The 13,034-nt window shown below is 50.4% G+C and overlaps 1 protein-coding gene across 2 annotated transcripts in view; it reads right to left on the bottom strand.

Annotated features, from left to right (window-relative positions):
* Positions 1-2,312: 2,312 nt before the first annotated feature.
* The window catches only part of ANKZF1 (ankyrin repeat and zinc finger peptidyl tRNA hydrolase 1), a 39,972-nt gene continuing 29,250 nt past the window's right edge, over positions 2,313-13,034 (bottom strand). For both annotated transcript variants that reach the window (XM_073647330.1, XM_073647331.1), the window contains 7 exons: positions 12,755-12,898; positions 12,438-12,551; positions 7,129-7,396; positions 6,922-7,033; positions 6,065-6,232; positions 5,002-5,075; positions 2,313-4,669 (listed from right to left, as the gene is read on the bottom strand). In XM_073647330.1, coding sequence (XP_073503431.1) covers positions 4,543-4,669; positions 5,002-5,075; positions 6,065-6,232; positions 6,922-7,033; positions 7,129-7,396; positions 12,438-12,551; positions 12,755-12,898 — 1,007 coding nt within the window. In that variant the 3' untranslated portion in view covers positions 2,313-4,542. The remainder of the gene's footprint in view (positions 4,670-5,001; positions 5,076-6,064; positions 6,233-6,921; positions 7,034-7,128; positions 7,397-12,437; positions 12,552-12,754; positions 12,899-13,034) is intronic.

Here is a 13,034-nt window from a genome sequence, read left to right as displayed (position 1 = left end):
GCAAGCAGGTTGGCTGCTGTTGACGGATCTTCTTGTGCTTTTATTTACATTCTTCTTCTTCTTGATATTGTGGATGTTGGAGTCTTAGCGTGACTTAGTCTTAGTTAGTGTGACTTGGGTTTTTAAAGAGTTCATAAAATGAAGATGAATGGTTCTTGTTGAAGTGTTAAACCCCAAAAGACATCCTTCTGTACCAGAAGCGCAAAAAAAAAAAAAAAAAAAAAAGGGGAAAGGTGATGAAAAACAGATCGGTTGAAAAAATAATGATCATACAAGGGGAGAAAATAAATTTGTGTGCACACAATCCCTTAAAATATTAATTTTTAATAGATTTAAAAACGCCAAATTATAAATATATATAGTTATGTCTCTAAGATACTTTGTATCATTTGTAACTTAGAGACACGACTATATATATTTATAACTGGCACACGGGTTATTTGGTGTTTTTTTTTTTTTGGTTTTTTTTTGTTTTTTTTTAATTTTAATGGAATAACGTTTTAAGGGATTGTATGTATACAAACAGATCAGCCAACACCAGCATGATGATGGTTTCCAGTTGGAGATATGTAGTTTCCTATATTTAATAGGTAGCAAATCTAAAAAGGTCATTAAAAGGGATTTTTCCCACAAACAAAAGTTTATTTTAATCAACAGATGTTGGAATAATAATTTCCATAATTGGATGTGTTTTAAATAAAATGTTCCTGTGCTGAGATAATCTTATAAATGTGCCCCTGCTGTGTACTGTGTAATGGATGTGTCTGACTGTGCAGGAACATGGTCTGATCATACCACAGCTCCTGGGCAGGGGAGGAAGCAAAAGAGGATACAGATATTACAGAACGGGAATCCCAAATGTTTTACTTCAAAGAAAGAATCATTGTTTAACAACAGGCAGGGAAATGTTTTACGTCACAGAAAGAATCAGCTGTGATCCCGGGCTGTAATGTCTGTATACTCTTTTGCTTCCTCCCCTGCCCAGGAGATGTGGTATGATCAGACCATGTTCCTGCACAGTCAGACACAGCCATTACACAGTACACAGCAGCGCTGAGATAATCTTATAAATGTGCCCCTGCTGTGTACTGTGTAATGGATGTGTCTGACTGTGCAGGAACATGGTCTGATCATACCACAGCTCCTGGGCAGGGGAGGAAGCAAAAGAGGATACAGATATTACAGAACGGGAATCCCAAATGTTTTACTTCAAAGAAAGAATCATTGTTTAACAACAGGCAGGGAAATGTTTTACGTCACAGAAAGAATCAGCTGTGATCCCGGGCTGTAATGTCTGTATACTCTTTTGCTTCCTCCCCTGCCCAGGAGATGTGGTATGATCAGACCATGTTCCTGCACAGTCAGACACAGCCATTACACAGTACACAGCAGGGGCACATCTATAAGATTATCTCAGCACAGGAACATTTTATTTAAACACATCCAATTGTGGAACTTATTATTATTGCAAGATCTATGAATTAAAATGAACTTTTTTTTCATAGGAAAACCCCTTTTAAGCACTGACACATCTTGGTTCCAGCTCCACGACGGGATTACCGAAGCCATACCATGACTGCAATCATTCCCCTATGGGGGGGCAGGGATTAAAAGTGAAATGCAAATAAAACAAAAAAATCCCCTGGAATGGGCCGTTTGGCGTTCATCATGCTCAAATGGGGGGGGGTCACGCACATGACCAATTCTAATGTATGGCGCGCGTGCAAGATCACACCCCGTTCCCGGCAGGTGGCTGCAACATCATCGGCACTGCGCACCTCCTGACGCGGAAGTGAGGAGCGCCCAACAGTCCCTTTAAATCAGCCTTATAAGCTTCCATGCTGGTCTCCCTCCTGCTCACAGACCTCCGTCCAACCAATGTCTAGTCATAGCAGGAAGAGTCTCTTAGGCCACGGCCCCACTATCAGTATTTAATCAGTATTTTTTCTCAGGAGTGGGAACCAAAACCAGGCGAGGAACAATCAGAGAAAAGGTATAATAGAAACAAGTCACCAATTCTGCATTTATCACCCACTCCTGGTTTTGTCTCCCACTCCTGAGAAAAAATACTGACCCCGAATACTGATAGTGGGGCCGTGGCCTTACAGAACACCTTAAAGTATAAGTGTCCTTTATGTCAGAGTCACCGGGACTTCACAGAAATGCGTCGTCTCTGCTCGCTCCTCCTGATTCACGGCAGCCGGGGAGGGAGAAACTAGAAGAATAAGGCAAGAAATCGCTGTGTGGACGGCTCCATATAGATCAAGGATTTATTGCATCAGTGTCCAGTTATACTGAAGATATTACAGCACTTCTGTGTACGCTGAAGTTTATTTATTCATTATGGAAAATCAATAAGGCAATAATAATAATAAGACATCCTGATTATTACAATCTGTTTGGTCAAATATTAAAAAAAATGACATTATCACGTCTGTACTAATGATGGAAGGGATGATGTTCTGCACCCGCTGCGTCTGAGCCCTACTTCCAGTTTCTGATGTATATATACATCAAGGCTATGTGCACACGATGCAGAAATGCTCCGGATTATTCCTGAGTGTTTCTGCATCTCCCTGGCAGAAAAAACATGTGGATTGTACATGCATTTTTTTTCTGCCAGGGACTAGCATTTGTCAAGAGTTTTTAGCATGCATTTCCGCATGCGGGTTATCAAGCGCTTTTCCAAGCGATTTTAGCATCGCTTGAAAGTTGGTCACACAATATAAATCCTTGCAATCGGCATGGATTTATATTGTGTGACCAACATAATGTTAAAAAAAAAAAATTAGAACGTAAAAAATAAACTTATACTCACCTTTCCGGCAGCCGCCGTCTGCTCCTGGCGTCGCTGCTGTCTCCGTGGCAGGTACCGCTAATGTAAAAGGACCTTCCATGACGTTAGCGGTCATGTGACAGATCACGCGACCGCTGACGTCATGGAGTTTCCTTTTACATTACCGGTACCCGCCACGGAGACAGCAGCGCCGCTGGGAGCAGAGCGGGGGCCATCGGAAGGTCATTTTTTTTTTTTAAATTCTTTTTTTAATTACAGGTTCTATGGTACCCGGGTCCGGAGGAGAGTCTCCTCTTCTCCAGCCCCGGGTACCATCCGCACATTGAATCGCATAAGATACGCATGTGTACATGTAGTCATGCAGATATTATGCGGTCCAATGCAAGTCAATGGCGGCGATTTGGCCGTGATTCCGCACAATTAATGGACATGCTGCAGATTTTTCCGCAATGATAATCCGCAGCGGAAATTTCCGCAGCATGTGCACAGCACATGCAGATTATCATTGGGAGACTTATTAAAGAGCGATTTGAATGTGTTTCTGCGGCAGAAATTCGGCCACGGAAACTCATTAAATTCGCATTGTGAGCGCACAGCCTAAAGGGGCGTTCTCAGAATCCAAAGACAACCCTTTACTAAATGTTTGGGAACAGACAGGTCGCATCCCCAGAAAGCCTAAAAAAACAGGGCTCCGGTCTAGAATGGAGAATAGCTATACATGGGACTTTACCATACGCCGGCCAGAAGGGTTGTGTTTTTTTGGTGGAGCTGAACCACTTTAGATGCTGGTGATGTTCTGCCCACAAAATCCTAACCGCAGCAAAGCAGATGAGATTTTTTTTTTTCCAATCTATGCAGAAATTAACCTATGCTGCGTATTTTAAGTCTGTGATGTCAATTTATGCAGCGGATTTTTACCCTTTTGCATCATGTGAATCTACAACATGTGGATTTGGCTGCAGATTTTTTTTTTACATTCATGTGGATATAATGTTTGGGTTCTGTTGGGTTGTCTGTTGACCTCTTTTTTTGGAAAGTGCAGTTCATCAGAAAGTTTTTAGTTTTTTTTTTTCTTCTCCCCAATAGGACCCTATGAGCAACATCTGCCATGGTGGACCTATATCGTGGTTTGCAGTCTTCCCATTGTGTCCGGTCCATGACTGGCTCAACTTAAGAGATGGCAGATTGTTACATGATGTTATGGCTAACTTTCAAAACTGGTTGACTAGAGTATGATTAGAAGGGTGATACAGGATTAAAAAATATATATATATATATATATATATATATATATATATATATATATATATATATATATATATATATATATATATATATGAGCTCTAGTTGCTTTTTTCCAAAACCAGCCACCCCCTGTCCATGCTCAATTACTGAGAATATGGTTCTGGCTACAATACCGCACACAACCTTAGGCAGTTGTGGCGCTGTTTTTTTTTTTTTTTTTTTTTTTGTGGACAGAAATGTTTTTCTTATTAAATCTATATAGCAGTTTTAAAAAAAGGCTTTGTGTTTTTACATGAGCACCCTTGACTTCGCAGTCCGTTTGCAGAAGCAGCTGCTGCCGTCCAGGTATCTGCGGTGCATACACCAGGCTGGTTATAGTCCATGGAGCCGAGGATGGGATCGCTGATGTTTGGTACAATCGGCACTAATCAGGGACGATCAGAGGTAAGTGGCGGCAGCAGAATTGGCTTTGTAGTGCTGCACAGACTCGGCCACGGCAGCTACTTCTGAGATTTGGCGACTTGGCTACGTCGATGTTCTTGTAAACAGTGTGTGGTACAGAAGGAGAATTCAAGGTATTCAAATGGTATTTTTCCTAAAAGCGATTCTCCGCACTGCCAGCAGCGCCTGCAACGCAAAGAAAATGCCAAAAGGAGCTTCATCATATAAAGAAAAATCTAAGGTACTTTAAAGCAGATTTTACATTATTTCATTGTCCTTTTCCCCTTTGCTGTAGCTCTATGCTGGTTGCCTTTGGCTACAGACAGCGGTTTACCTCCCCGCTGCTGTCAGTCACCTCCGCCCTGCTGTCAGTCACGTGTCCTAAGAGTTTAGTCACCATCCTGGCAGCCACAACGCTCTGCAGGCTAGAGCTGAATTTTAGCTTTAGTCATTAATGCAGAAGAAAACATGTAACTCAAAGAGAGCAAAATGTATCCGGGGGAGCAGAACCTCCTTACCTGACGTCAGTCCCAGCCGTCTCCTTGGTGAGGTTGAGCTGTGCGGCCAATCTGCGCTCTGCTGCGATCGCTCTCTGCATGAGACATACAGGGATATTACAGGGAAAATATAGTCACAATTTAGGAGCAAGAGACAAATATTGTTTAAATTAAAAGTTTAGTTCGTGTATAAAGTGGGTTTGTTTTTGCAATAAACCTTCACCCTTGTGTTTACAAGATCAGAATCTGTGTCAAACTCGTGGTCTTCTTATCCTACAAGACTATGCGCTTCATGGTCGTCTTCTCCGCCTCCAAGACTATGCGCTTCATGGTCGTCTTCTCCGCCTCCAAGACTATGCGCTTCATGGTAGTCTTCTCAGGCCACAGTACTATGCGGTTCATGGTCGTCTTCTCCGCCTCCAAGACTATGCGCTTCATGGTCTTCTTCTCACCATACAGGGTTATGTGACCCACCTACAAGTTTCCTGAACTTTCCTCCCCTTTATGTCATTGGCTTTTAGTAGAGTTGAGCAATAACATTCGCAGGATGCTGGTCTGGTGTTCACGTTGGTACTCCGTAGTAGCTAAATCAGGGTAGTGCGAAATTCCATGACCAACTATCAAATGGCAGCATCCTGGATGACTCTTGAGCATCAATACATCACTGGGGCCTTGTAATCACCAGAGGGATGCCAGCATTCAAGTTCTGGCTAAGTTTGCATTGATCTGGTTTGAATCTTTTTGCTCAGCGCTACCTTTTATTATTCTCTCCTATTGTCGCTCCCCTTCTGCTTCCTATCAGGTATGGTCGGTATATGTACTCAGCAAGGAATAGTATTTGTAAGTGATGGCACTACCTAGAATCACTGGAGCTCAAAACCTAGAAAAAAAAGCCCTGAAAAGAAGCTTTCGGTCTTGCAAAATTTACGTGCCGTAACTCAGAATAACAGCAGTCGCGATTTTAATTACTAAAGTGGTTTGTAGAAAGCAGCTAAAGACTGCCTTGAGCGATCAGGCTCCCAACATAAGTGACATTCAGGGGTTAATAGTGTGAGTGGTGTGTACTGACACAGGAAGACCTCACCTTCTCACGCTCACTCAGAGCGGCAAACCTCTTCTTCTCAGCCTCCTCGGCCTCCCTTCTCGACCTCTCTTCTTTGTCGTCTTTTTCCTTTTGCTTCCTCTGTGCCCTCTGGACGCGCTTCTTCTCCGCCTTGCGCGCCTCCACCTCCTCAGATATTGGACCAGGGATCTAAATTCAGTACAAGGGGATTTACCAGAGTCTGGTAATGATGTAACAGAAATATAGAGCTGTTCTCTCCAGGTGAGACAGATTGTGGAGATACTAAACATAAGTTTTGTTTGTTTTTTCCCCATATTGTAAAAGTTAAATAAACTTCTGAACTTTATAAAAAAAAAAACAATAATTTGTTTGTCGCCATTTTCTGAGACCTGGAACTTTTTCACTTTTCCGCCCATGGGCTTATTTTTTGCGTCCTGAGCGGACATTTTTATTGATACAATTTTGGGGTAGATAGGACATTTTGATCGCTTATTATTACATTTTTTTTGGGGGGGGGGGGGAATGCACAGACCAAACCATTGCAAAAAATTATATATATATATATATATATATATAGTAGGCCTGATGTTCCTTGAAGCCCAGCCTGGGTTCACAGGAGGACAAAGAAGGCAGTGGAGTGAGGGGTGAATTAAATGCTGCTGTCAGAGATTGGCTGCAGCATTTAAATGGTTAAATAGCAGTGATCAGGGCTAGCTCTGGTCGCTGCTATTAAGAGACAGATGCCGGCTGTGCAGCACAGCTCCTGAGCCAGCTCCGTACACCCTGCAAGCGACCCGTGACAAAAATGCACGTCTTAGGTCGTTAAGGGCTTAAAGGGATTGTCCAGGACTTGAATATTGAGGTCCGAGACCTCGCACCTGAGACTTGCTGAAGTTGTATTTCTCAGGGTTTTCCTCTCTGTACTTGCGGAAGAGAAGCCGGGTACGTTTGTCCGCAGACACAGAATATGGCGTCTGGGCGTTGGAGTCCCTGAAAGAGATGAAGAATTGTAAAATCTACCAATTATATAAAAAGTAAATGAAAGTTGGACACTACAGATCTAGACCCTGATCGCATCCACCGACCTGAGCGCAGGGTCCCAGCCGGCGTCCATCAGCAGACAGGCCACCTCCCCATGTCCAGCAGACGCCGCCACATGGAGCAGCGTGCGCCGCTCTACCGGCAGCTGCTCATTCACCAGCCTCCGCACAACCTCTGGGGAGCAAAGTCTGGGACCGGAAGAGTTGTCAGGGGAGCCGGAAAGTAGATCTTGTAGCATCTGCTTGGCGTTCTCAGCATCTCCGGTCTTGCAGCACGTGAATAAGACGTTACGTGTCCTAGAGAGCTCATCACCTGATCAGGAAGCAAAAGATTAATCACGTAACAGCAAAAAATGGGCCGAGGCATATTCTGCTGCTGGGGAGATGTAGTAATACAGCATTGCTCCTCGCTGTGGACGCAGAACACGCAGAGCATTGCTCCTCGCTGTGGACGCAGAGCACCGCTCCTCGCTGTGGACGCAGAGCACCGCTCCTCGCTGTGGACGCAGAGCACCGCTCCTCGCTGTGGACGCAGAGCACCGCTCCTCGCTGTGGACGCAGAGCACCGCTCCTCGCTGTAGACGCAGAACACGCAGAGCACCGCTCCTCGCTGTGGAGGCAGAACACGCAGAGCACCGCTCCTCGCTGTGGAGGCAGAACACCGCTCCTCGCTGTGGACGCAGAGCACCGCTCCTCGCTGTGGACGCAGAGCACCGCTCCTCGCTGTGGAGGCAGAGCACGCAGAGCACCGCTCCTCGCTGTGGAGGCAGAGCACTGCTCCTCGCTGTGGAGGCAGAACACGCAGAGCACCGCTCCTCGCTGTGGAGGCAGAACACGCAGAGCACCGCTCCTCGCTGTGGAGGCAGAACACGCAGAGCACCGCTCCTCGCTGTGGAGGCAGAACACGCAGAGCACCGCTCCTCGCTGTGGAGGCAGAACACGCAGAGCACCGCTCCTCGCTGTGGAGGCAGAACACCGCTCCTCGCTGTGGAGGCAGAACACCGCTCCTCGCTGTGGAGGCAGAACACCGCTCCTCGCTGTGGAGGCAGAACACCGCTCCTCGCTGTGGAGGCAGAACACCGCTCCTCGCTGTGGAGGCAGAACACCGCTCCTCGCTGTGGAGGCAGAACACGCAGAGCACCGCTCCTCGCTGTGGAGGCAGAACACGCAGAGCACCGCTCCTCGCTGTGGAGGCAGAACGCGCAGAGCACCGCTCCTCGCTGTGGAGGCAGAACGCGCAGAGCACCGCTCCTCGCTGTGGAGGCAGAACGCGCAGAGCACCGCTCCTCGCTGTGGAGGCAGAACGCGCAGAGCACCGCTCCTCGCTGTGGAGGCAGAACGCGCAGAGCACCGCTCCTCGCTGTGGAGGCAGAACGCGCAGAGCACCGCTCCTCGCTGTGGAGGCAGAACACGCAGAGCACCGCTCCTCGCTGTGGAGGCAGAACACGCAGAGCACCGCTCCTCGCTGTGGAGGCAGAACACGCAGAGCACCGCTCCTCGCTGTGGAGGCAGAGCACCGCTCCTCGCTGTGGAGGCAGAACACCGCTCCTCGCTGTGGAGGCAGAACACCGCTCCTCGCTGTGGAGGCAGAACACCGCTCCTCGCTGTGGAGGCAGAACGCGCAGAGCACCGCTCCTCGCTGTGGAGGCAGAACGCGCAGAGCACCGCTCCTCGCTGTGGAGGCAGAACGCGCAGAGCACCGCTCCTCGCTGTGGAGGCAGAACGCGCAGAGCACCGCTCCTCGCTGTGGAGGCAGAACGCGCAGAGCACCGCTCCTCGCTGTGGAGGCAGAACGCGCAGAGCACCGCTCCTCGCTGTGGAGGCAGAACGCGCAGAGCACCGCTCCTCGCTGTGGAGGCAGAACGCGCAGAGCACCGCTCCTCGCTGTGGAGGCAGAAAGCGCAGAGCACCGCTCCTCGCTGTGGAGGCAGAAAGCGCAGAGCACCGCTCCTCGCTGTGGAGGCAGAAAGCGCAGAGCACCGCTCCTCGCTGTGGAGGCAGAAAGCGCAGAGCACCGCTCCTCGCTGTGGAGGCAGAAAGCGCAGAGCACCGCTCCTCGCTGTGGAGGCAGAACGCGCAGAGCACCGCTCCTCGCTGTGGAGGCAGAACGCGCAGAGCACCGCTCCTCGCTGTGGAGGCAGAACGCGCAGAGCACCGCTCCTCGCTGTGGAGGCAGAACGCGCAGAGCACCGCTCTTCGCTGTGGAGGCAGAACGCGCAGAGCACCGCTCCTCGCGGTGGACGCACAACGCGCAGAGCACCGCTCCTCGCGGTGGACGCCCAACGCGCAGAGCACCGCTCCTCGCGGTGGACGCCCAACGCGCAGAGCACCGCTCCTCGCGGTGGACGCCCAACGCGCAGAGCACCGCTCCTCGCTGTGGACGCCCAACGCGCAGAGCACCGCTCCTCGCTGTGGACGCCCAACGCGCAGAGCACCGCTCCTCGCTGTGGACGCCCAACGCGCAGAGCACCGCTCCTCGCTGTGGACGCCCAACGCGCAGAGCACCGCTCCTCGCTGTGGACGCCCAACGCGCAGAGCACCGCTCCTCGCTGTGGACGCCCAACGCGCAGAGCACCGCTCCTCGCTGTGGACGCCCAACGCGCAGAGCACCGCTCCTCGCTGTGGACGCCCAACGCGCAGAGCACCGCTCCTCGCTGTGGACGCCCAACGCGCAGAGCACCGCTCCTCGCTGTGGACGCCCAACGCGCAGAGCACCGCTCCTCGCTGTGGACGCCCAACGCGCAGAGCACCGCTCCTCGCTGTGGACGCCCAACGCGCAGAGCACCGCTCCTCGCTGTGGACGCCCAACGCGCACAGCATTGCTCCTCGCTGTGGACGCCGAACGCGCACAGCATTGCTCCTCGCTGTGGACGCAGAACGCGCACAGCATTGCTCCTCGCTGTGGACGCAGAACGCGCACAGCATTGCTCCTCGCTGTGGACGCAGAACGCGCACAGCATTGCTCCTCGCTGTGGACGCAGAACGCGCACAGCATTGCTCCTCGCTGTGGACGCAGAACGCGCACAGCATTGCTCCTCGCTGTGGACGCAGAACGCGCACAGCTTTGCTCCTCGCTGTGGACGCAGAACGCGCACAGCATTGCTCCTCGCTGTGGACGCAGAACGCGCACAGCATTGCTCCTCGCTGTGGACGCAGAACGCGCACAGCATTGCTCCTCGCTGTGGACGCAGAACGCGCACAGCATTGCTCCTCGCTGTGGACGCAGAACACGCACAGCATTGCTCCTCTCTGTGGACGCAGAACACGCACAGCATTGCTCCTCGCTGTGGACGCAGAACACGCACAGCATTGCTCCTCGCTGTGGACGCAGAACACGCACAGCATTGCTCCTCGCTGTGGACGCAGAACACGCACAGCATTGCTCCTCGCTGTGGACGCAGAACACGCACAGCATTGCTCCTCGCTGTGGACGCAGAACACGCACAGCATTGCTCCTCGCTGTGGACGCAGAACACGCACAGCATTGCTCCTCGCTGTGGACGCAGAACACGCACAGCATTGCTCCTCGCTGTGGACGCAGAACACGCACAGCATTGCTCCTCTCTGTGGACGCAGAACACGCACAGCATTGCTCCTCTCTGTGGACGCAGAACACGCACAGCATTGCTCCTCGCTGTGGACGCAGAACACGCACAGCATTGCTCCTCGCTGTGGACGCCGAACACGCACAGCATTGCTCCTCGCTGTGGGCGCAGAACACGCACAGCATTGCTCCTCGCTGTGGGCGCAGAACACGCACAGCATTGCTCCTCGCTGTGGACGCCGAACACGCACAGCATTGCTCCTCGCTGTGGACGCAGAACACGCAGAGCATTGCTCCTCGCTGTATACCTGCTGACTGGTCAGTGTCCCTGCTTACCCCTGTATAAAACTGAAAGCACCTATAAAAAGGCACCTAAGCAGCAGAACCGGATCACAGAGCAATGGAAGAAGACGCCCGGTCTGATGAATGACGTTTTCCATCATGTGGACGGCCGATGCGTCACTTACCAGGGAAGAGATAACGCCAAGATAGTAAACAGAAGAGCCGGCGGAGGTAGTGATGGGGGAGATGCCCGGCAGGAAGCCTCGGATCCTGTGACACATACCCCTGACCTAAGGCTATGTGCCCACGATGCAGAAATGAAGCAGAAAATTTCTGCAGCATTTCTGCATCTCCCTGGCAGAAAAAACGCATGCAGATTGTACATGCGTTTTTCCTGCAGAATACATGCGGATCCACATGCGGATCCACAATGCGTTTCCGCATGCAGATTGACAAGAGCTTTCCAGGCGAATAGCATCACTTGGAAAGTGCTTGACAACTAGGTCACACTGTATAAATCCATGCAACCGGCATGGATTTATACAGTGTGAACCGTAAAAATTAAAACAAATAAAGCTATACTCACCCCCGAGGCCCCGGCGTGGCTGCAGCGCTCGTTCCTGTCTGGTTCCCGGCTGCCGGCATATCGCGAGACACAGCGGTGAAGGGCCTGCGGTCACATGACTGTGACGTCACCGCAGGTCCTCAAGCGATGCCGGCATTCAGAGAAAAGCCGCCGGACAGGTGAATATAACTTTATTTATTATTTTATTCTTTTTTTTACAGGTACAATGGTACCCAGGTCTGGATGAGAGTCTCCTCTCCTCCAGAACTGGGCACCATCCGCACATAGAGACGCATAGAAGCCGCTTGTACAAATGTACAGTCGCGGTTTCTATGCGTTTCAATGCAAGTCAATGGCGGGAGTTCCGCTGTGCTTCCGCAAAATTAAATGACATGCTGCGGTTTTTTGTACGCAGCATAAACGCTGCGGAAAAATCCGCAGCATGTGCATAGAAAATGCGGAATCCCATTGGGGACCATGGGGTGCAGATTACCTAACGTTTCACAAGCGTTTACGCTGCGGAAATTCCGCAGCATAAAAGCTTGAAAAACGCTATGTGGGCACCCAGCCTAACATGGTACAGACCCTTTACCTCCTTAATGGTCGTCGGATTCCCTAATGGCTGTTCGCTTGATAATGGCTGGTCAGGAACGGTCTGAGGAACATGATAAATTTCAAGCAGACGACTTGTCTCCAGTTCCCCAGATCCAGGTCCGATCAGCTATGGGATGTGCTGAAAAACCCGAGTCCGATCCATGGAGGCCACATAGGACTTGCTAATAATGTCTTGGTGCCAGATGCCTCAGGACACTTCAGAGATCTTGCGAAGTCCACGTCTGGGTTGCAGCTGTTTATGGCACGGGGGGACCTACACAATATCAGACCGGTGCCTCTAAAGTCCTGACGGATCTGTGTATTATCTGATACATAAGGGGGCCCTGTCCTCCAGCGTCAGTGCTTTACCTTCCAATGCGGACGACGGCTGATCTGTATAACCCTCAGTTTCCTCGGTGGCTGAATCTTCATCTTCATGGTCCTGTTCGGTCCTCCGAGATGTGACACTGGGCCCAGTCGCACCTAGAAAACCCAGACACTCACATCAGACGTCAGCCCACCAGGGGGACCTCCCCACAAAAAAATTTTAAATGGGATCAAAACGTTCTCGTCACCCCAATATGGCAGAGAGAGTGACCGGAGCTCTCAATGCCAGAGGGATGCCGCAAAGACCCGCAGTCAGAGACAGATCAATAAGACACAATGTGATATAATGTAACACGCACTCGCTCCTTCCCGCTTCTTTCTCTTCTTTCTCCTCCTCCTCGGCTCCACTTCGTGCTCCCTCAGATCCAGTGTGCTGATCGTCAGCTCTTCTTCCACAAACTCTTCCAGTGCGGGAGACTCCTCTTCTGATACATCAGCGGCATCTGACACAAGGCACAGAAACATCATCCCAATCTGCGGTGTATTATATAGATACGTTCTGTATAAAGAGGCCGTGACTGATCCTCTATAGTAGAGTGGGGGAGGGGTAACGATCTGCATCTGGTGAAGCTGCGGACC

The sequence above is a fragment of the Phyllobates terribilis genome, unplaced genomic scaffold (assembly GCF_046119375.1).
Source record: "Phyllobates terribilis strain yellow unplaced genomic scaffold, ASM4611937v1 Scaffold_9__5_contigs__length_417890890, whole genome shotgun sequence".
NCBI lineage: Eukaryota > Metazoa > Chordata > Amphibia > Anura > Dendrobatidae > Phyllobates > Phyllobates terribilis.
The sequence above is the reverse complement of the archived record's forward strand: the minus strand, read 5'-3'. Positions and strand labels throughout refer to the sequence as shown.